This window comes from Taurulus bubalis (assembly GCF_910589615.1).
Source record: "Taurulus bubalis genome assembly, chromosome: 12".
Taxonomy (NCBI): Eukaryota; Metazoa; Chordata; class Actinopteri; order Perciformes; family Cottidae; genus Taurulus; species Taurulus bubalis.
This window is the reverse complement of record NC_136600.1, coordinates 18,497,235-18,520,669: the sequence shown is the minus strand read 5'-3', so window position 1 is coordinate 18,520,669 and position 23,435 is coordinate 18,497,235. Positions and strand designations below refer to the sequence as shown.

Here is a 23,435-nt window from a genome sequence, read left to right as displayed (position 1 = left end):
CCTTGTTTGAAGCCCCAGGATTTGTTGGAGAGGGAGGGGAGGGGAGGAGGGTGGGGGACTTTAGTCACTTCTCACCACAATAGACTTTTACAACACTTATTAACCAGAGCAAGTCTGAAAGTCTTTGTATCCGTCTGTCTGCATGCATGAAGCTTTTGTTTCCCCTCCTCCCTCTCCCGTCTGTTAGGCATTTGCTGGGATGTTTGAGTCGCGTTGTTTGGTGGGGTGAAGGGACCGAGAGAGTGGCCGGAGAGACCGAGGGGACGGACGCAGGCCGAGAGAGGAGCCGGGAGCATGGCCCTGGTAGTGCTGTCTCTCTGGGTGCTAACGAGTCTCACCTGGGCGGACGTGGTCCCGGTGTCAGCCAACAGGCATTCCGTTTACTGGAACAGCTCCAATATACAGTAAGACCCCTCATTCCTCTTCGCTCGTCTCTCTACCTGTGTGTGTGTGTGTGTGTGTGTGTGTGTGTGTGTGTGTGTGTGTGTGTGTGTGTGTGTGTGTGTGTGTGTGTGTGTGTGCTAATATTGCATTTTTTTTTTATCTCTCTATCTACACCTGTTAAAAAGGAAGGACATGTCCAGATGTGCTCTCTCTCTCTCTGGCTGTCACACTTTCAGCCATCAGTGATTTGCTGCTGTTTTTAGGCTTTGCTTGATTGAGTCCTTACAACGCGTTTATAAAGGATGTCAACTGCTACCCTTCCTCGTCTGTATCTATCTATCTTTCTTCTTTTTTTAAGTGGAAGAAATGATATAGGTCCACAAAAGCTATTTAAACAGGCTTCTCACGCTTCTCTGTCAGGTGAAGCTATTTTTGAGCCTCAAACTGCCCAGTCAGACCCCTGCTGTGAAGCCAAGGTGGCTCCAGACCATCTTATCAACCCCTTCACCTGCACCACTAGTTGGACATATTTAGATTATGTTCCTCAATCCAGCATAAATCTGTGCATATTGTTATTTCTTTAATTACTCCCCTCCTTTTTCTTCTTCTCTCTCTCTCTCTCCTCCCCTTTCCTCTACCTTCAGCCATGCATGTCCGGGAAGTAGAAAGAAAAGAACAGAGACTGATTCTCTGTCCTTCTCCTCTCAGTCTTTCAGGGCTCTTTCTCTGTCTTCTCCTCTATCTGGTTCAATTAGGAGCACTTCTTCATCCTGACCCCATTGTGTTGTAGCAGTGTCACTATTCAATCTCTCCTTCTCGCTCACTCTCCAACTTGCTCTCTCCTTCTATGCCTCTCTAACCCCCTTCTTGTTTACACTCAGTCCGCTGGCCTTTTTGTTATCCTCCTAATCCCTCGCTCCTCGGCCCTATCTCGATTCAAGTGAAAATGCTTCTTTTTTCTCTCTTTTTTTTTAAGAAAGCAGCCTTTTTAATACTGTCCTCGTGAGTCCATGGCTCTGCTGCTGGATCCTTAAGAGTGTAGCGTCAGTCTGCTGCAGCACACTGTAGGCTTATCTGTCTTCCCACAATTCACAGTCAAATCTTCTGCGTTTACGTTGGATTTGCTTCGTTTCCACATGTCCCAATCTGTACATCCATGTTTCTTCTCTTCTGTCCCAAAATGAGCCGATAAAATGTTGTTAATTTGCAACTGAATGCCGGATTTTGACGTGACATATTAGTTAATTTTCAACATATCCTTTTAATTAGCAATTTAGCAAGCTGTGTGAGCTAATGTATTATGATTTTTCAAAAATCAAACAAAATAATGCAACAATCAACCTCGATTTTAGGTGCACGAGAGCGCATGTCACAAACTAACACACACCTTCCTTTTGCTCTCCCATTTTGCAGTGAACCCTGTCTGTGTAGGATATCGTTTGGCTATCTAGCGGCCCTTAAAATATTTCAGTTGTGGCATTTACCTCTTCAGCAGAATTTACTAGGCCCCTAAGATGACCAGTCACATATAAACTGATTCACATTTTACGACTGCACTTATTAAAGACGTAAACAAAATGAAAACTCACTGTTGTTTTTGCAGTAGGAAGATCAATGATTCTGCCCGCTGATAATAACTCAAAGGCAATGATTTTAGTTTACAGCGTAAAATAAAACTAAGAGAGGCAAGCAAATTTATGCATCACAGCAGAATTACTATACATGAAGTACTGCGTAAAGCAGTAGGAGCGGAAAACACAAGGTTATTGGTTGCCGTACGATACTGTAAACAATATTAGTTTTCCTGAATGTGAGATAATTATATTTCCTGTACATTTGAGATAAACTAATAGGGCATGCACAGTTGCTGCTAATGCATTCTCGCTGATATTTCTTTCTCAATGTGGAGAGTGCTCATTTTCAATTTCTCTACTTTTTTTTTCTTCTCGGTTACAATTTTATAATAAATGCTAATGAAATTCCACCTTTGGTTTTCATATCGGAGACAAGTTGATTTAGATAAAACGTGGAAAAGAAACGCTCAAAGGCATAAAGGGAAGAGCTGAACCCGGGACCTCGGTACAATCAGCTCGACGTAACATGAGCAGCACTGACCTTGGTAGAATGTAAACTAATTAAGTAATTTGTCAGCTGCTTTCTGCTGTATACTCAGAATGTTTGTAGAGTTAGGTTGCAGTTGATTTTCCAGCAGTGGGAGAACTAAAGTAGTCTGGATAATCCTCACCTTTAACCTGAGCACTGCAGAGCCCTGCAGTCTCCCCACACGTTCACTGCCAGTACGCTTTCCATCCCAGCGGCAGAATACTCTCAGCCCCTGCAGTGTGAGTCCTAGTGTGTGTGTCTTTTATAAAAGACTGTGGTTAATTAAAGAACACTGCATCTCAGTGGACCTGGCTCATCCCTGATCTCCCCATCTCTCTCTCCCTCTCCCTCTCTCTTCCTCAGTGCACACATACACAATGACAATGTATAGGCAGTGAGTGGGTATACCTTTTTTAATTCAGGCTATTTATTGACAAAGGGACCATGAACAGTGACACGCAAAGGGCAGATGAACTGCAGGATAACCTGTCTAATCCATTCTTTTCATATACTTATTTTGTCAACGGCCGGCACAGATCCCATTTCCAGCATTTATTTTAATCTCTGCACTCAACAGCACAACATCTCACATTTGTTGGGTTGGCCGGCATGTCTCTCGCCGCTGGCAATCGGGCCTCTCTGGAGTTTCTCTAACTCACAGTGCGCTGGAGGTTTAGAAGGCCAATAATAAACTGTAGTATAGCTGTCAGTTTGAATGGTAAACACATTGTAAAGCCTCAGGACCCTGCAGTTTCTAAGCAGCTTCTGACCCCGAGCCACTCATCAACCACAAGAGACAGGCTGAGACTGTTACCAAGGATTAACCGTTTATACACACACACACACACACACACACAGGCGCATGCACGCTTATACCTGTACATGTACATGTACATGTACACACATATCTATGGTTAAAAGACAACACACAAACACAGCTGTGTACTTTTTTAACTTTGCGAAGATGGATCATTTCCTGCGTTCACGTCTTGCACAATGGCTGTTGCCACTGCTATCAGTCACTTGTCACTGATATCCCTGGGCTTCAACGCGTGTATGTGTGTTTGTGTGTGTGTGTGTGAGAGAGAGAGAGAACTTAAGCATGTGTGTGTTGGCGCTGTTACAGATGTCTCTGTTCATTGATGGGTGACCGAAACAAAAACAAATCCATCAGTCCGTTAAATCACACATTATCTTTCACCACCTGGCAATTAACCACCGCTGTGTGCGTGTGCACACGAGTGTGCGCTCGCGTATACATGTGTATGTGTTTAATCTAATAACGCAGCAGTTAGCTGATTTGCATAATGGATATCTGGTGATATCTCTTAATTTATCAGTTGTATATCTTTGAAAGCGATTAGGGTTGCGAATAAACAAACGCATAAGCACTTTTAGACAATTGCGTGTGCGTGCGTGTGTGTATCAATGACACTGTCACCTCCATGCATGCATGCATGCCACTATAGTAAGCAGAATGTTCACCTTGTATAAATGAACGTGCATGTGTAGTAGTTACGCTGAGTTGGAACTTGTTTTATATTCATCCAGCTCGTCAGAGTGCTCAGAGACACGTCACACAGGGAAGGAGAGAAATAATGCAAGAATATGAGAAGGGAGAGACGGCGAAATAGAAATGCGACGGGGCTGGAGGAGAAGTCGGGAAGATTTGGTATAGTCTGATAGAGCAGGGGGATCCACACGGGGAGGGGGGGAGGGAGAGAGAGAGAAAGGGGGGGGGGAGAAAGATCCATTTAGGACAACAACATTTACATTTATGAATATCTTTACAAAGCAGAGTATTACTCACTCACTACCACAAGATGCACGCCTCACCTGTGTGTGTCTGTGTTTGTGGGTGTGTGTGTGTACAACACATCCATCATAGGCGTTCGCACCGTCGATACGCATGTCAGCTACCACTGTGATCTGTGTTTGTTCACCTGCACGCACAAAAATAAAACGTCCCACACAGGACCCCAGTGATCATGGTTACCGTTATATAGACGCAGTGATCAGCTGTTCATTAGTAACGAATAATAAGGCCAAATAGTGTACGGGTGAATGGATTTGGGTTTGCATCGCAACGTGTGTGTGTGTGTGTGTGTGTGTGTGTGTGTGTGTGTGTGTGAAAGTGTGTGTGTGGCGCGCAGACGCTCGCATAGAGATGTCATTAATTAAAAGCAATAGGGAACACCTGTGTGATGGATGACTCCTGTTGGCATAATGAGATCCAGCGCCCCCCCCTCTCTCTTTCTCTCTCTCTCTGATGCTGTTTCTATCTCTCTGTGTGCACACGTAGGAGTAAATATTTTTTTTTTGATTGGACAGGTATTGTCTGGTAGGTGAGCCGAGCAATAAGGGACATGTAGAAGAAAGGAGGAAGAGAAATTAATTATTTTCTGTCCATCTTTTATTTCCTCTTTTGGGATGAGCTAGATTTCAGGTACAGGTATGTGGCCCCACCTCTCTGTTCTTCTCTCATCCTCCAACTGCCTGATGGGAAAGCACTCTTGGGGTGGTGGTATTTTGGGAGCTATGTGATTTAATGTGAATGCTGTGAGACTCTTTCTCTGTCAAATTAACATGGACTACATCTTTCCAATACTAGAAAATATGCTGCCTTTCTTTGTTGTCTGGTTTTCCTTCACCTCACCTCACCCACATTCGTCTCCTCTCCTCTCACACACTTTGAGATGTTGTCCAAAGCCACTTCAAACCCACCTTCTTGCAGATCCTTTTACATAAAACACTCACATTGATCTTGAGAAAAAGACAAGCCTGGAATATCAAGCCCAGCCTGTTTTTTATCACCAGCCCGTTTTTCCACATCTCTTGATAGGCTTTTTCATTTCCTCAAACGCTGTCCCGCTTACATGATCGACTAATCGGAAGCATTGCCGTGAAAATTGAGTATTGATGTCCGGCGTTGGTGCTTGCTCCGTCTTGGATCAAACACAAACTGGTCACTGTAATGGTTTGGATTCAAAAGAAGACGGTTCTTAAGGGTTTTAAGGATGTAATTCTGCTCAGACTAACTTTATATGAGAGTCGGACGAAGTGGAGCAATTCTGATCCCGCCTGGCAAAAAGCAAAGGTAAATACCTGGCCCAGGATTTGTATTGATTTAAGTGACTGCTAATTCCAAAGCACAGATGCTTGCTTTGCATTCTGTATTTCTGAAGACTTTCAGAGTCATTGCTAGAAACACACTGAACTAAAACTACCTCAGTGTATGGTTAAGGTGTTTTGTTCATGTAATTTCCAACACAAGGAAAGGATGTCACCAATTCCACCAGAATCCAAATCATAAAGGTGAAGTGATGAATGATTGCTGTGATGCAATATTCAGATGATGTAGGTAAAGTAAGTGAATGCAGGGAAATACAATAAATTACAGAAATTAGCAGAACTGCTTGTGTTTCCCACGAGTTGAGAATTTATTTTTGGTAGTCGACCTCGAGGGAGGTGGAGGTGTAGCGTGGTGGGCTGCGGTGAATTCAACAGCTAAGAACTGCACATGAATGCTGCGTTCTGGATCTCCGTCATTGTCGGTTTTTCTTGGACTAATAAATATGATGCACAAATTACCAAAGCATGACTTTTTTTTCTGTTTGCCAAAACCTCTTTTTAAATGTGAATTTACATTGGTTAAAATAATATGACATCTGACGCTGCTGCTGCTGGCATGTTTTTATGGTCTGTGTCATGTGGCTAAAACATCAAGGATAATGCATGCAGAACCAATATATGTTGATACTGTGATATGGATTTACTTGGGATCCGTCCTTATCAATGCTTGGACCAGTGATTTATGTGATTCATCATGACGCTGACGAATCACAAAAAGCCACAAATGTATGCAATTATGAGGACACTGGTATTGGAGCTTTGAGGTTCAAACAGTGTATTGACAGTTGTAATGTCCCATCTAATTGCAGAATGTCTTTGTTTTCCATAAAGCATGTTTGAAAGGAGCATTACTTTTACGGACAAAATCGAAATGATTGAAAAGAGCCAGTATCTTTGAATAGCTTTGACAATGATGTTTGTTGCTTAAAATCACATTTTCTGTATTTAAAATTTGCACATTTGCAGAAATGGGCATGTTGATCATATCATTTGCCACCTGCTGGGAACCCCTAACAGCTAAGAGCAGCTCTGCAGCTCAACTAAATCCTGGAGCAGACGAGATGACTTTTCTCAGTTAAAAGAAAGCGGATAAAATGTCTTTCTCACTATGCTTAAGACAACGGCCAAATATGCGTCACTCTTTTTTTGTTTTTTTACCAGTTAGGACCGGTTTCCTAATCGGAAATGGTTGATGGATATACTTCCACGTTTGGTTCTTGTGTGGAGGTCCCTTTGTGTGTTGGCTTCCTTATCGCAGCTTCAGTGTTCACCTGCTTTCAACAACACGCCATCAGTTAGATTGGACAGTCTAAATCACCCAAAGGTGCGTCTGAGACTGTGAGTGATGGCTCTCCTTGCTCTTCGTTGTGTTAAGGTCACTGCGCTCTCAGGAGGGCTCTTTGACCAGTCTAAAAATGGGGTGAGCTTCATTGTGGTCCAGATTCTGCACCGGTGGTTTACTCGCTTCCATGTTGGCAACAGCAGACGGGCTGGAAAAGAGGATTGCAACCGAAATTGGGTTTAGCATTGTAACTACTGGCAAGTGGCTGAAGAACAGGGGTCCTTTTCACACGGTCGCAACAAAATTTTGGCTTCTCCGTTGGTGATGTCACAATGTTTGATGGTCTGTGAGCTCACAAATGATCTTGAATAATGTCCGTAAAGTGACTAAACTGATCTTTTTAGGACCATTATCTTAACGGGGAATTCTCAAAAATCACTTTGCAATAACAAGAAGGATGATTTAAGTTAAACATGTTGCCGTTAGAGGTGGATACGTTGCTTTTTTCTCTCTGACAGGGCCAGTTATTGAATGGCCGTCTTCTCTCGTTATTTGTAGATTCTGTGCGAAACAAGAATTTATCTTTCCCATCCATGTGTTAAATTTGAACAAATTGTCCACAGAGAACAAATCCCACAGCGAGGGGCTGGAGGCAATACACAAAAAAAACACCCGTATACACACTCAGACGCACACACTCGATGTTGTTGTTGATATTAGCATTATTCTCTGAGCCGACGCCTAAGCTCCAGCAGTGTAATCAGGTGCTAATAACAAGGCTGTGATGTTTACAAGCTGTTTCAAAGCACTTGTATCTGTGTGTGTGTGTGTGTGTGTGTGTGTGTGTGTGTGTGTGTGTGTGTGTGAGTATACTCTATGTGATGTCTCCTCTATTCCTCGCCAGCTCTTGGGGCTTTGGGGAGGGAGGGGGTGCTAATAATGTAGACTGTCAGCTCCTACACACACACACACATACACACACGCACACACACACACACACACACACACACACACACACACACACACACACACACACACCAGATGCTCACATGGTGGGTTTGTGAGGTGGCTAATGGTAGCAGCGTAGTGGCAGTCTGAGGCCATATGCTGAGCCTGATCACAACAGAGCAGAGTGATCCATCGTTAATAAACTCTAGCGACGTGACAATTAGGAATCATCCACGTAAAGACAATACCGTCGCATGTGAAAATGCAGCTGTTTGGGGAATTAAGTGTCGCAGGACAGGACAGAGGACCCCTGTGTTTTACAGGAAGCGCTTCTGTTGTCTCTGCTCGTCGGACAGAAAGGATGCTTATTGCTGAGCTTTGATTGCAAATGTTGTTCTCGGTTCATCAAACCGTGAACAACTTCAACAACTAATCTGGATTGTAGCTTGTTTTTAATTCAATTCAATTCAGTTTATTTTATATAGCCCAACATCACAAATACAAGTTTGCCTCGGAGGGCTTTACAATCTGTACACATGACATCTCTAACCCGGGACCTCACATCAGATCAGGAAAAACTCCCCCAATAAAGATAGTAAAAACCCTTTCACAGGGAAAAAAGGGGAAGAAACCTGAGGGAGAGCAACAGAGGAGGATCCCTCTCCCCGGATGGACAGAAGCAATAGATGTCATGTGGCCAGAATGAATAACGTAACGGAGTTACAGCACATTCAATGAATGTGACAGAAATTATTCATATAATGAGTAGTATGCATTTAACAGGTTTTCCACGAGAAACAATTAATGCGAGGTATGAGAAAGTCCCTTTTTGAGAACGGTTTGATTTCGCAGCCGGAGGAGGGGAAAAAAGGCCAGGCACGTTCCTCACTTCCAACAAACTGCAGAGGACACAGAATTATGCTTATTCCATCCACAGAGAGAGCGCAGCAGAGAGGGAGAGACTCTTTAATTGAGGTTTTATCCATTTAAGCTGTCACTAAGAGGCCAACTCTGAAACCTTTTAACCACTCTCCTCTCGGTAATGACACAAATCAGAGAGGAAATGTGTTTGTGTCTGAGCGTCGGTGCGAATGTGTGCGGGTGCGTGTGCGTCCGCGCGCGCTGGTGTTCGTGAAGCAGGAGGGTAATTATGCGGAAATTGGGCATTGGCTAAGTGAATTATGACCTTGTTTCAGCAGAAGGCTTTAATCAGTCCCAGCCAGGCCAGGGAGGGAGGCAGAAATGTTCACTGCACAAGCACTCTGCTCCTGATGGCAACGGCAACCAGTCAGTAAAACTGTCAACCAGTGGGATGTGTCAGTGGAAACCAGCCAGTCAACCGGTTCCTCAAACAGCAACAGGCATATTCGAAAACCATAGGCAGAAAAATTCATGTACGATCACGAAATTAGTTGTATCCTCTAGTTATTGTTTTGGACTTTTGTTGTGTATTACATCTTCATTTCGTGTGTGTGTGTGTGTGTGTGTGTGTGTGTGTGTGTGTGTGTGTGTGTGTGTGTGTGTGTGTGTCTGAGCAATACCTCAAAATCATCATGCAGTATATTTACTTTTTGTGTAGTAGTATTGTAACAAAAATATGATTAGGGCTGTATTTATTTACATTATTAATTAATCTACCAGAAACCAAGGAGACATACTTCACAATGATGTAAAAAAAAAGAAGAGAAAAGCAGTATTTTTTTAATTTGAGAGGCTGGAATCGAGAATGTTTGCTTAACTTAGATCATTTTCTGTTTTATAATACGCTGTACTGTATAAGAAATACTGTATACATACTGTATATAAAATGTTGGGTTTAATACCGTGATTTAGATTTCGCCCAGCCATATGCATGTGCATGAGTTACTCCGTGTGTCTGATTCTGCTGCCCACAGATCTTTCCCCGCTCCTAAAGTGCACTGGGAACGAGATAAAACTTCAGCAAAAATTCCAATTTAGCAGCCCTGCGGACCAACGCACGATTACTCATGTGAGGTCTGTTTGCTGTTGACAGCCTGATGGGGCATCACGCCTGATGAGGAGAGGGCTCGCAAATCATTGGGTTCGGTATAAGAGAGGAGAAGTTACTTTTTACCTTTTTGTTTTCTGCTTGGGCATTCACTCAATTACACACACACACGCAAGTCTAGACTTCACCATCTAAACGGATTCATCTTGGAATGAGCACAGTAAAGAGGAGCATGAATGGAAACCCAAAAATTGAACTTTTAAAATCAAAGATGCAGCTCATCGCGTGATGTTGTGGACCGATTTCAGAATGTTGAATCCCATGCCATGCACACTGTAGTTATCGATGCCGGTGCATCTAGTCTTTTTGATTTCAAACAGGCCGTGCTATGTGTGAAAACATCTTCATAATGAATTATGTAGTAGCACTTTTCCACCTTCAAGGTAGATGTGTTTGCTCACTGGTTCCTGTATGAAGAGCTGCTGCTGTACAGATGTGTGTGCGGTCGTGTCGGGGTGTCTCCGACTGACTCTGTAGGTTCTGGTCTGGCTGTCTAATTCTGTCAGCGTTGGATCGATGGTGTCCTCCAGACACTGCACTCCTTCCTCCCCTGGATGTTTCAGCCTGTTCCTCTCTCTCTTTCTCTCTCTTTCTTTCTCTCTCTCTCTCTCTCTCTCTCTCTCTCTCTCGCCGCGTATCTGCTGCTCTGCCTCACCGTCTCTCCCGTTGGCTCGACTTCGCGACATCACTCCTTCCTCTCCTCCTCATTGTCCTCCTCTGCATCACCGTACTACACTCGAGCCTCACTTCAGATCAGACAATGAGCTGTGTGTGTGTGTGTGTGTGTGTGTGTGTGTGTGTGTGTGTGTGTGTGTTCTGAGCAATTCTTGCTGTTAATGGGATTCCTGTTCTTGGCTTCAGATCTTGGCCAGTTTGTGTTGGTGTGCTCAATGCCATTATAATGGTTTTCTATGTTTTTTTAATTTTTTAAGGAATCTGTGTGTGGGAGCTGAGTCTGAAACAATTAGTTTATACATATACAAGTCCTGTACAGAGAATTGATTGGCAATGATTTTTAATCCAAAATCCATTTATTAGCAACGACTCGCTGCATCTCTGTGTTCTATTGTAATACTGTCAAACAAGTTGAGATTCGGGCAAAACAAGCTTTTTCACCAAACAATTAGTCAACTGATTTCAAAAGAGATTAATAAATAATGAAAATATGTATTAGTTGCATCTTTTCTGAGTGTAGGAAAAGTGAAATATTCTATCATGGTATTTTGTATGTTAGTTGATGTATCAACTGACGAGCAACAACAACTAGTTTCGGCTTCTCTGATGTGATAATTTGTGGAAATGTGTGTTTTATATCCTTTAAAAATGGAATATCCTTTTGACAACACAATATTTGAAGGAAGCAAGTTAAGATGGGCACACATGAATTATTGAGAATGAAAATACTGTTTGCCTAAAATGTAATTTTAAATCGCAATATCAAGATAGATATCTGTGGGAGAAATTCAGTTGAAAGAACAAAAACATCCCGCGCGTTATGGCTCTCTGGTGCCGACGTTCCAGTCATCGGATCCTCATCAGGTACAATTCAAGTCTAAACATGGTTGATGAAGGGAGTTTAGTGTGCAGGTGTTATCGATAACATTTTCTACCTTAACAGTTGTAGTAATTGCTACCTGCTGAAAATTCTATTGAGAAATCATGTGGAGACGCAGAAGTCTGTTTTTGTCTTATGCACTGAATTAAATACCTGACAAATCCAGATCTTTCATCACTGCTCTGCAAAAATCCAATTTTTCCATAAAGCACTTCTACTCATTGATTTCCAGAGTTGCCTGCAATGGCCATCGACACATTTCTATTGACTCGCGGCATGTACTGTATATTGTCTATTCATCCAACATTCTCTCAAGTGTATTGTGTAAGTGAGCTCCTCTGTTTATGTGTGCGTGTGTGTTGTGCATGCACCATTCCATGCATACCCTTGTGTTTCTAACTTTTGGTGTCCAATTTTTCATTTGCACATGCATTTACACACAAATGTGTGTACACTGAATCGAGTCAATGGTTGTCAATGGACGGAGATGGAAAGAGGATGGATGCGAGCGAGAGATTCTGGCTGGCCTCAGCGCTTAACACCCACGCTGTCTGTAGGCTCTGCTTTCCCTTCCTACGCTTTAAGGCTGCTGTAGTAAGGGCCGCATATGAATGAGTGTTTGCCACCTTCTCTCTCCGGCTGGACCATCGTGTTTTTAATGAAAGCGTAAAGTCCAGGGCGGCTGCTGGAGGTGGATACGTACGCTGTCTTTATTTCACTCGTGTTATAGGGAAGGAGGAAGAACGAGGGGGGTGGAGGTGGAATGGGGGGTGGGGGGGGATGGGGGGGATGTGGGAGCTGCAGGGTTGTTGTAATGAATGTACTGCAGTTAAAAAGAATTCTGTGTCACTTCCCGGGAGAGAGAGAAATAAAGGTGGTGGAGGGGGGAGAGGGAGATGTGGGAGGAGATGTTGAGAAATAGGATGTGTTGTGTTGATGGAGCAGAGTTCTTCGCAGCCAGGCAAACTCTCCTCCCATCCTAGTGTGTGTGTGTGTGTGTGTGTGTGTGTGTGTGTGTGTGTGTGTGTGTGTGTGTGTGTGTGTGTGTGTGTGTGTGTGTGTGGGGGGAGGGGGAGTGTTTCAGAAAGAAAGTGAGAAAAAAGGCACTTGAATGCCCCACAGCCTACCACCCACATACATTACCCACATGTATTAGTCCCATACATATGCATACTCTTCACTCTCTACCTCCCCTACATCTCTTTCCATGTTCCCATCTGTTTTTCCCCATCCATACACACACACACACACACACACACACACACACACACACACACACACACACACACACACACACACACACACACACACACACAGAGAGACAGAAATATGTGCAGGGAAAACTCGTTTCACAGGGACAATCTCTGTCATTACCTCCCACAGCTTCCTCAAGGGAGTACATTGTTATTTTCTTCCAGCCCTGATCAAATAAAGTGAAGCAAAGAGAGGATGCACACACACACACTCCATATATAGAATAACACACACCGTACCCTCCTATGTCTGCTAAACCGTGATTGAATAAAACACGGAATGATGACACCCATCCGCCCACTCGCTGTGTGTGTTGTAAATTGTCGCTCACACCACACACGCTGAGTGTTTTACCCCCTGGAGGTGAATAGTAAACCCGAGCATATGTATTGCATCACGGTTTGCAATTTTCCACAGTATCAGTTCAGATAATCAAAGGCTCCATGACACTCTCCTCGCAGAGCGGACAGCGTTGCAGAGATGGCAGTGGATAGACGGGGATGCCAGTTAAACTCTGCACCAGCCATATCTGTGGGCCTCTGTTGTCGCTGGAGAGAAGAAGGAAAAAAAAGACAAGAGAGAGCACAAGAAAGACCAGACGGAGAAAAAAAAAATCATTGATGGAGGGCGAAGGGGAAGGAGGGAAGGGCACCGAAGAATAGAGAGAGGAGGGCCCTGCAGAACAGTACTGCCAAGACCGAGGTCAATTGTGATGAAAATGGCCGTTCACATGACCACAATAGCGGCTGAGTGACAGCACTAAAGCAGCATGGACGGGCTTATCCTGATCACTCAGGGCCTTGACTGGGGAAATCACAATGCCCTGGAGATGTGTCCTTTTTGGGCTTGGAGGATCACAGAGCGCCCACGGTCCCAAGCTTTGGCCCCGAAAACGTCCCCGACATTACCATATCAATGCCGCCCCGGCTATTCCGCCAAGGAGCAGGGCGGCTAGCGATAGTGCCTCCCGGTTAGCATCGCCCTGTGTCTTCACAAGGCTATTCAGCGGGGAGTCAATGCTAACTCAATGCCCGGTGTGAATGGGAAGAAGGGTAAGCTCACTCTTGTAGCGTGAACCCATGTCTGGCGGTCCGTTCAGACCGGCGTTTGTGTGTATTTGAGTCTCTCTGTGTCTCTTTCCTTCTTTATCACTCTGCCCCACTTCATTTTTTACCTTTAACTTCTTCTTGTGTACATCTGTATACCTCTGTATGCTTTCAGTGTCAATAGCACAGAGTATCGGACATTTCCAAATACCAAAAGTTGGCATTGAATTTTTGCACCGCTTCCCTTTTGAATAATAATTTTGCCAATTTTAGCCTTCGTTATCATGCCAAATTCATCTTCAGTTGCGTAAAAACATTTAACATTTGAGTTTGTTTGAGACAATTGGCTTCTTTTATTAGATTATAGAACGACAAGAATCCTCAATCACCCAATGACCCAATTGGACAAACATTTGCTGATAAAAATCATGTAATTTGCTTGGAAGCTCCTGAACAGCTATTAACTTGACCATGTGGTGAGATTCTCTCTCTCGCCAGCTCTTTCTGAATCATTACTCAGTTTGTGTGTCAAGTGCTTCAGATTTTGTAGTTACTAGTTACTGGTTTTAAAAGTGATAATTAAATATGGTTGTGAAACATACGCAATGTCAGCAAAGTCGTTCATTAAGTAAGTCAAGTTCTAGGAGACAGGAAGTCACGGTAGCGTCACATAACTTACAGAAATATAGAAACAGTTTTAAGAAGCCAAACGCTAAATGAATTTATAGATGCCTATATGTTGAAATATATGCGTTTCAGAGTTGGTAGTACAACACAGTTTAGAATTAATAGGATAAATCCGATTAAGTTAAGTGACATTTATTTTTTAGGGAATGCAATTGAAAGTCTTCCCCAGTTTATCCAATAATCCATATTTAACTGCATTTAAACCTGCCAAATCTTTATGAACAAATAATCTGTCAAGGAACTAGTTTGTGTGCTACATCCTGTTTTTAATAAAGTGATGTGAGTTGGAACTTAGAGTAGTTGCTTGATGATATTTTTGAAAGCTAGTAAACAGCTACATGGAGCTTTTTATCATCAGTACTCAGATATCACATCTCCTTTAGAGTCTTTCCTCCACAGTCCTGAACAGCTTCCCTCAAAGAGAAAACTACCTACACAGCAGAGTGTGGGGTGAGAACAGGTTACAACCTCTCCCTATATTATAGCTCATGACACTCACAGTAGATGGCCTTTGATATCATTACAATTCAATTAGAGATATTATTCAGTAAGAGTACAAGCCACAATGTAGTGTTAACGTCATTATTACACGATGGGGAGGAAATGGATGATCTGGAGGAAGACGGCTGGTTTTTAAATGATGTAGAAGGTATGAGATGGAGAGAGAGTGGAAGGAAGGAAGGAAGGAAGGAAGAAATCGATGGCTAAAAGGATGAGACACTAAAAGGGCAATGAAGAGAGGAAGACAGGTGAGATATTGGCCTGTAGACTTCTTGCTATGTCATTGGAAATCAGAGCCGTGGGGCAGGACGCTGTTTGATTATGTTGTTCTTGTTTTAATCTGTCAGTCAGCACTCACACAGACATACACACACACATATATACTGCAGATCGCCTCCAGTCGGCCGCTGAGTATCGGCAGAGAGCTGAGAGGTAATCATGCGTCGTCAGGTGCCAGACCGACTCTTGGTAGCAGGTTTGTCATTTGTAATTAGAGGGTAAAGGAGAGCTGCTTGTTTTCGTCTCTCTCCTATTCTCTGGCTGAAGGCTGTCTCTGGGTATCGACAGACAAGTGACGGGACACACACACGCGCACACACACCCACGCAAATACATGCACTGACACACGTTTGATGGGCCAAGTTTGATTCCATTAAGTGGAGTTTGTCAGTTAGTCAGTGAAGTGTTGGGGTGAATGCTGATGGCCAGACAGCGAAACCCACAGAGCTAAATGGGATCTGAAGCAGCCTGTTACGACACTCGCAACACCGAGGGTGACTGAGCAGTAGCGGGCCTAACTATGATTATTTTATGTCAGTCACACACACACACACATACACACACACACACACTATCTGGTGTTGTATGGCTATGTGGTCACGGTCCATGCAGCTCTGAGTTGTGGTCACGGTTAAAAAGGCTTCCTTCTGGAGAGGAGGGGGCGAGTAGAGTCTTAAGACGGAGAAGGAGATGGGGGGAGGGGGAATAAGAGGAGCAGGAGATAATAGGAGAGGGCTAACAGTGGGGGTGGAGGGTTGGGATGGACCAAAGAGGGAGTGAAAAGGGGAAGATAGAGGCTGAAGGTGGGTTTTCCGAGTATGAAAGCCTGCGTGCCTCCGTTCCTGTGCCATTGATGTATTCTAATGCTAAGTGTGTAAGACTGGGCCTCGACTGGTCTCTGGGAGCGACGAGCCTTTGATAGGCACAACCGAGCTCTGGGACAGATCCCTCGCATGCCATTCATATGCATATCTCTCTGTGTGTGTGTGTGTGTGGGTGTGTGTGTGTATACGTGTGTGTGCATGTACACAGTGTTTTTCTTTGCCATTTAAGGAACTGTTTTTAGCCATTTGCACTAGTGGTAGATTGGTCTAATTTCCATATCAATGGGAGAATGTTTTAGGCTTTTTAAATTAATCCTAAATTACCCCCTAGGACCATGCTGGTGGATGTTTTTATGATCTGACATCCTAGGATTTTGTGTGTGTGTGTGTGTGTGTGTGTGTGTGTGTGTGTGTGAGAATAAAACCATGGTGGGAGCTTGAACATGCAGCGTTTCGTGTGTGGCCGCAGTGTAACGGACCACATCTGATCAAGTAATTGGCCATCTGCAGATGAGGGCAAAGTGCAGAAACTCAAAGAGGACTACATCTCACAAGCCTGTTGAGGGTGTGTGTGTGTGTGTGTGTGTGTGTGTGTGTGTGCGTGGGAGTGAGTGTGCAGCATGATGCATGTGTGCCTATATGTGTGTGTGAAGAGATGGCGGGCTGTTGTGCGGATTTCTTTGTTTGCCGTGTGTTCCGGTCCCCAACCGATTCCAGCATGAAATTCCGCACACATTGTAGAGCAATGGGGAGTCTCACATGTGGACAGGCACACACAAACAAGGGCACGCACACAATAACACACCAAAGCGAGAAGTCAGAGAGTGCTGTTAATGACTGTCGGGGACAGAAAGGGAGTGGGACTGTGGCGGTGTCAAGGCTTTGTGACAGATGCTGGTTGTAAAATGCCTTGCTCACAGGTTTATTGTTAGGGGGGAAAAAAGAGGCGGTCAAAATCGGCAAGATTGATGCCATTCCTTCTTTCTTTCTCTCTTTTTCATACTCGGACACATGCGCGCACACACACACACACACACACACACACACACACACACACACACACACACACACACACACACACACACACACACACACTCACTCACTCCCTGGGTCCTAATCCCTCTCTCAGCCCTGGAGAGTCTCTCCCATCAGTGACCCTCCTTCCACTTGAGCACTTTGGTTGTTTCTCTCCCTCCCCTTCCTATACTTGGATTTGTTCTTCTCCTTCAACCTCTTCTCCTGCCTCTTCATCTTACTTCACCTCCTCTCACCCGCATACTTCACCCACTGCTGTATATTTCTGTGTGCGCGCGCGGCCCGTGTGTGTGAGCGTATGGGTTTTTGCGAGAGATGTGGAGGAGGGGTGGGGTGTCAAAGAGTACTCGTCTTTATACTTTCATTGCCTCTCTTTCTGCTCAAGAATATGATGGATGTTTCAAAACAGAGCGGAGCCTGAATATCAGTGCCAGCCACTGATGTTGCTCTCACCTCGGAGTGTGTGTGTGTGTGTGTGTGTGTGTGCGCGCTTAGAGGCACTGGAGGTTATTTGATCTCACAGTGTTGTTGGAGAGGAGGCTGCTCTCTTGCTTTATGACCGGTGCTGTAGGGAGATATTCAGCTTCACCTGCCTCTCCCCAACAATCCATCATCCCTCGCTGAGCAGACGAACGCACTCCACTCATCTTATTACTTCCTCTCACACTCACAGAAACATTTGAGACTTTCTCCTGCTAGCTGGCGCTTCCACGCGCCGCAATGTATGCACGCATCCTCCGACTCTCTCCACAGATTGTCCCGTAAACCGAGAGAAACAGGCAAACCTGTGTGTGCGTTTCACAGGGTATGAACGAGTGACAAAGCGAGCGTGTGTGTGTGTGTGTGTGTGTGTGTGTGTGTGTGTGTGTGCGCGTGCGTGTTATAATTCTGATCGTGTTTCAGCGAGTGATTATAAGCCAATGCAGTGTGAAAGCAATGCGGCTCCTTCGTTAAAATGTTAAGTGTGTGGTAAACTGAACGGGGACGAGGACTCGGCTAATGACTGTTTCTGTACACTTCATCAGATTGCTTGCCCGCAATATTGCCTCATATCACTCTCTGGCACCATTGGTGCTTAATAGTGTATGTGTGTTTGATAGTGTTTGTGTGCGTGCACATCAGATCACAGAGTATATTGCTTTGTAGAGCCATTACAGTTTAATAGGCGTAGTGGAATGCACAGCGCGTTAATGCTCCGGCAACATGAAGTAATGACACAATAAAACAATTAAATATGGTGGAGGAGAATTACTTTTTGAACAAGCTGCACCTAGAAGCAATTTTGGACTGAGACGGAATAAACAGAAAGTACAGATCAGGCTTATTAAGCTCTACCTCTCTCTCTCACTCTCTCTTCATTTGCTTCCAAATCTCTGTCGGTATGACTTTATATCTGCTGTTTCACAGACTGACGAACCAGAGAGAAATTCTCCTTGGAATTGGAGAGAGGTGATTTCTAAGTGATTATATGCATGTGTACGTGAGCGTGTTGTAATGGGAGGTAATGCGTTGCTCGAGAACACATTGCAGATTATAAATTGGGGGCTATAACCATTTACAATCAGTCTGTCGATTATTTTCTTAGATTAGTTGTTTAGTCTGTAAGAAGTCGGAAAATTGTGGGGAAATGGCCATGACAATTTCTCAAAGCCCAAAATAGCGTCTTCGAATAGATTTTTTTGGATGGAAAGTCTGAAACCTAATGATATTCAATTCACGAAGTATGAAGTAGGGGACAGCTAATCTTTAACTGGAGGCAGTCAATGTATGGCTTCTTTGTTTAATAAATGATGAATTGATATGTAAATGTCGACGTTTTCTGTCAGTTTCTCGTCAGTTTGCTAATTGATCAATTGACCAATCATTACAGGGCTATTAAGCCAATTCATTACTTATTTACAAATGCTGTTGGGCGGGTCTTTCAGCAACGAGCTCACAGGCTCCCCCAGGTCGGCATGGCTCTTCTTTGGGTGCTCCGGTTTCCTCCAGCAGCCCAAAATCCTGCGTATTGGTAAACTGTAATTTGCTTTGTGTGGTAGTGTTGCTCCCTTCTGCATGCTGTTACAATAATACTAATTATTACTTTTGTGTCTTCTATTTACTTGATGGGTTACAAAGTATTTTAATGAGTCTTACTTTGGAGAACGAGAACATTTTTACTAATTTGGGTGAATACCTGAGTACATTTTTGTTTGTTTGAAATCAGGTTTTTCTGTGTGTATCACATGGCGCACTGGTCTTTACGTTGACGGGGCAGCAGTTAGCAGGACGCCTCCATTTTGATAATGCTTTAGCTCTCTAATGAGCCGCATTATTTCCAAGGTTAATCTAAATCACATCAGTGATGTCTGGACTTAATTTTAAAAAAGTGGTGAGATGTTTTCCCTAAGCGACATCGGACAAACTAACAAACAGAAGGAGACCAATTAAGGTCAGACCTCCAACCGTATTCAGTGTGGGCGGCGGCCATATGTGTGTGTCTGTGTTTAAACGCTGATTTGTTTATGTGTCGGTAAGTGTAGGAGTCGGTGTGACTGTAAATTCTCTGACTCACCGACCAGATTGCGAAACCAACAGGAAATTCTGAGGCGATTTTGAACATTTCTATGTCGGTGTTTTGTCTAAGAGTCTCCCTTCTTTTCTTCCTCTTCTTCTTCTTTTTTTTTCTTCTTCTTCTTCGTCTTCTACCTTTGTCTTATCTCATACTGTCGTTATGTAATCGTCCATTGGGATCTGTTGAGAATTAGAGATCGAAAACCCATTTACAGGGGTTACCTACGTAAAGTCAGACTATTTGTCTGCTGTGAAATCGAAACCTTACCCTCTACTGCTCTCTCCCTTTCTCCCTTTTTTTCCCCCCCACTCTCAAAGTGTCCCTCCCTCGACCTCTCTCTCTCTCGGAGGGGTCACAACTCCACAATGGAGCAGCGATGAGAGGGGAGATAAGATGATTGGGAAGAAATGAGGGAATTTGTTGAAGATAGAGGTTTGGACAGAGAGGTCGTTAGTGAGGAATAAAGAGGAGGCCGAGTGTTGAGGTGAAGACACATGGATGAAGAGCAAGGCCACATGAACGCGTTTTTATTTGTTTTGTGGCTCCTCGCCGTGCAGATGATTTTCATCCTAAACCAGAAGCTTTTAAAAAATGGATGCTTTTAAAAACAATACATTTGGCCTTTAACTCGTTTAAATGCCACATTTCAAAGATACAATTTTGTAACTCAATAAAGTTACAAAATTCTCATTTTGAGATATTGCTGTTCCAATTTCAGCATGGTAATGTTTTATTACATTTCTTAGTGTGAGATATTTATAAATGTAATATACAGTGCAGTATCTCTACTGTCCGCCCAGTGCACATTATTGAATAATGTGCACTAAATAGTGTCCAAAAATAGAATAAAATGTAGCGTCCATGGCACTATCAATTTCGCAATGCGTCACATTTTATAGATGGAAAAATGTCAGTGATGATACAAAATTATGATTATCCAAAATGTAATCTCAAGGCTCACTATAAAGCAACCCATTGAGTGTTTTTTAAAGAGAGAGTAATTTATGAATAAACAAGATGGTTATTTCAGACACAACCCAAGATGTAGTTTAAGTAAATCACCCTGTGTGGACTCTCAACACCATTAACTTGAGTTAATGGTTTTGTATTCATCGCAATATAATTTGATTCATATCACCCAAGCCTACATGAGCCAACTGTCCGTTTCCTCTGAGTGTCTGATTGTCATTTCTGGAAGCAAGCTGAGGATGTAAATCGTGTCTGTTATTGACATGTCACTTGTTGAATCCCCCGACTTTCACACCAACCCATGCCATGGCAGCAACGGGTAGCATTTATGACCTGCTTAATATTTCCCTGAAAACCAGATGATAGAGCGGATTAACAATGTAGTGTTTGCTAACTGAAAGAGAAGGATGAAGAAGAGAATTAGCTGTTTATTTTTATTCATTTTAAGCGAGGAAAAGACCACACAAAAATGTAAGTGTGGATGGAAGCCTGTTTGGCACCAAAACTGTGAGGATTAAATATATCTGCATACGTGTTGTCATGGCTAAAGTGAATGAGAGAGAAAAATATGGGAGACGATGGGTTGGAGGGAGGTGAGTTTGTTATTAAATGATGCGTGGTGACTGAAGGTGGTGGTGGTGGGGGGTTGAGGATTTCTGGTGAGAAATAGCGTGATGTGAGTGTGAGAAAAGAGGGGAGAGCACGGAATGATGGAAAACAGGATTAGATAGACAACGCTGTGGGGAAGTGGTTCAGGCCTGCAGCAAAGAGAACTGTGAGTGGAGTGACATAGAGGGCCAGTATACGGACGAAAGAGAGAGTGAGAGAGAGAGGCATGAATGAGTCAAGGTAGGAAATCAAAGTGGATAAGCTGGAGGTTGGCGAGGGAGAGGTATTTGGGAAGGGGTGAGGCAATGAAGGGAGAGAAAAGCAGAGGAGAGGCAGAAAGTCAGTGTAGCTGTAACGGGGTCTGACACAAAGCTCCGACCTGAGCTAATAGCCTGTCTATTAATATCTCCTGCTAATGACTGCCACTCCCTGTCACAGAGTGGCAGAGAGCATAATCCTTATTCATCAGTTTTTAACTTTTACTTCCTGAATAATGATCCAGATAAAGTCTTTAAATATGGAGGAGAACAGAGCGACCTGCGGACTGATTTTTAAAATGATATAGGAATCTGCGGTAGCCTGGGCCCAGTGAGAAGACTGGGTTTAATGCTGGAAGGTTGCTGGTTTGAGTCTCTAGACTGGTGAAGGAGGAACATGGAGAAGGAGATAGTGATTGAGTAACCAACGGACGGAAAAAAAACCACCACATTATAGAAATAATTTAACAATTTGAAGTTTGGGATTTTCTTGCCAAGAGTTAGGCGAGGAGATTCCCACGACTCTCATACACGTTCGTTAAATATTAATAGACAGCCAGCAGATGTTAGCTTAGCATAAAGAATGGAAGCCGAGGCCGGCTAGCCGCCCTGTGTCCGAAGGGAACAAAATCCCCGAGCAGCATCTCTGAAGCTCTTTAAAGAACACGTTAGAATGGATTTCTTTAAACCTGTGCAAACACACAACACATTAGGGTTTATTTTTGGAGATGGCCAGGCTACCTTTAACCTATTTACAGTATTTGCGCTCGGCGAAGCGAAACATATTTCCCATAATATTGAACTATTCCTTTTATTTCAAACACAAGAAGCTGTTCTGACAGGGCCACGTTGCATCAGGTTCAGGTGAAACTTCAAAGGCCGGTTTTAAGAAATGCATCCATGAGTACGAAGGTTTTGATTTGCCAATGCATCTGTTTCCAGATGTGCATAAAACTGAGGAAAATGTGAGTCAAGTTTAACTCTCTGCCAGATAACTGTGTTGTTTGGCCAGAGCCTTCTGCATAGTGAAATGAAGGATGGGGTTGTGCTTTCCACACAGTGTTGATGTTGGTCTGAACACAGCCTCATGCTCTTCTCTCACTTAGCAAACACTGTTTTTACGAGTTTACGTTTTCACACATTTTTCATCCCTCCATTGTTAATGCTGTTTTAATACGCATAGTTAAAGACATTTTAAGTACTTCTTGCCATACCTCTCAGGCTCATTAATTCCCCTTCATTTACAAACGGCAGAGAAATCCCCAGAGACACCTAATTCAGTCGGTGAAGGTAATCAGTCAGTGTGAATGAGAAGCCGATAATTGTTTTTTTAAAGTGTTGCGTCAGCACACCGGGACCAGGCAACGCTGCATTGCAAACAACAAGCTCAGGTTGCCTCTTCATAAAAACGCACATTTTGGAGAGCCGTGAATAAAACGCAACACGGCAAAAAACACCGTAAACGAGACCTGAAGTTTGCGTTTCATTATTAGTCTGATTTAGTCTCTTTCCTCTTTTGTAAAAAGATTGTAGACCTCAATTGATTTCTGGGTCACAGGCTGTAGGAAGGAAGGCAGAGAAGGCAAGGATGCATAAATTGTGAATTAAGAAAAAAACGGTATAATCTTCGTCTCTATAGATGTGTTAGAGTTTGCCTTCTGGAAAAGCATGACCTAATAGACAGTGAGGAAGTGTTAGCTTGTTATGAAAAAGTCCCAGTTTAATACCGACGCCTCTATATGACCTACATAATTAAACGTGACGATTAGTGAGAAGATTGGCTATTTTGATGTCATTATTCTTAATGCTCGTCATTGGTGCCGCCGGGTCGGATGCCACGCACAACCCAGTGGAATCTTGCAGGTTCTCCGCAGACAGACCCAGATGTGGCTCCTCCTCTGGCCATGAGCAGAGCTTCGCCTCACCGCTCTCTGCCCACGCTAGGAGCAAGCGCCGACACTGCGCTGCTGGAGGGAAGAGATGTGCA

At 43.6% G+C, this 23,435-nt stretch overlaps 1 protein-coding gene across 1 annotated transcript in view; it reads left to right on the top strand.

Annotated features, from left to right (window-relative positions):
- Positions 1 to 270: 270 nt before the first annotated feature.
- Positions 271 to 23,435, top strand: part of efna3b (ephrin-A3b) — a gene marked incomplete at its 3' end in the record, with an annotated part of 48,600 nt that continues 25,435 nt past the window's right edge. The window contains exon 1 of the mRNA XM_079226929.1: positions 271 to 404. Coding sequence (XP_079083055.1) covers positions 295 to 404 — 110 coding nt within the window. The 5' untranslated portion in view covers positions 271 to 294. The remainder of the gene's footprint in view (positions 405 to 23,435) is intronic.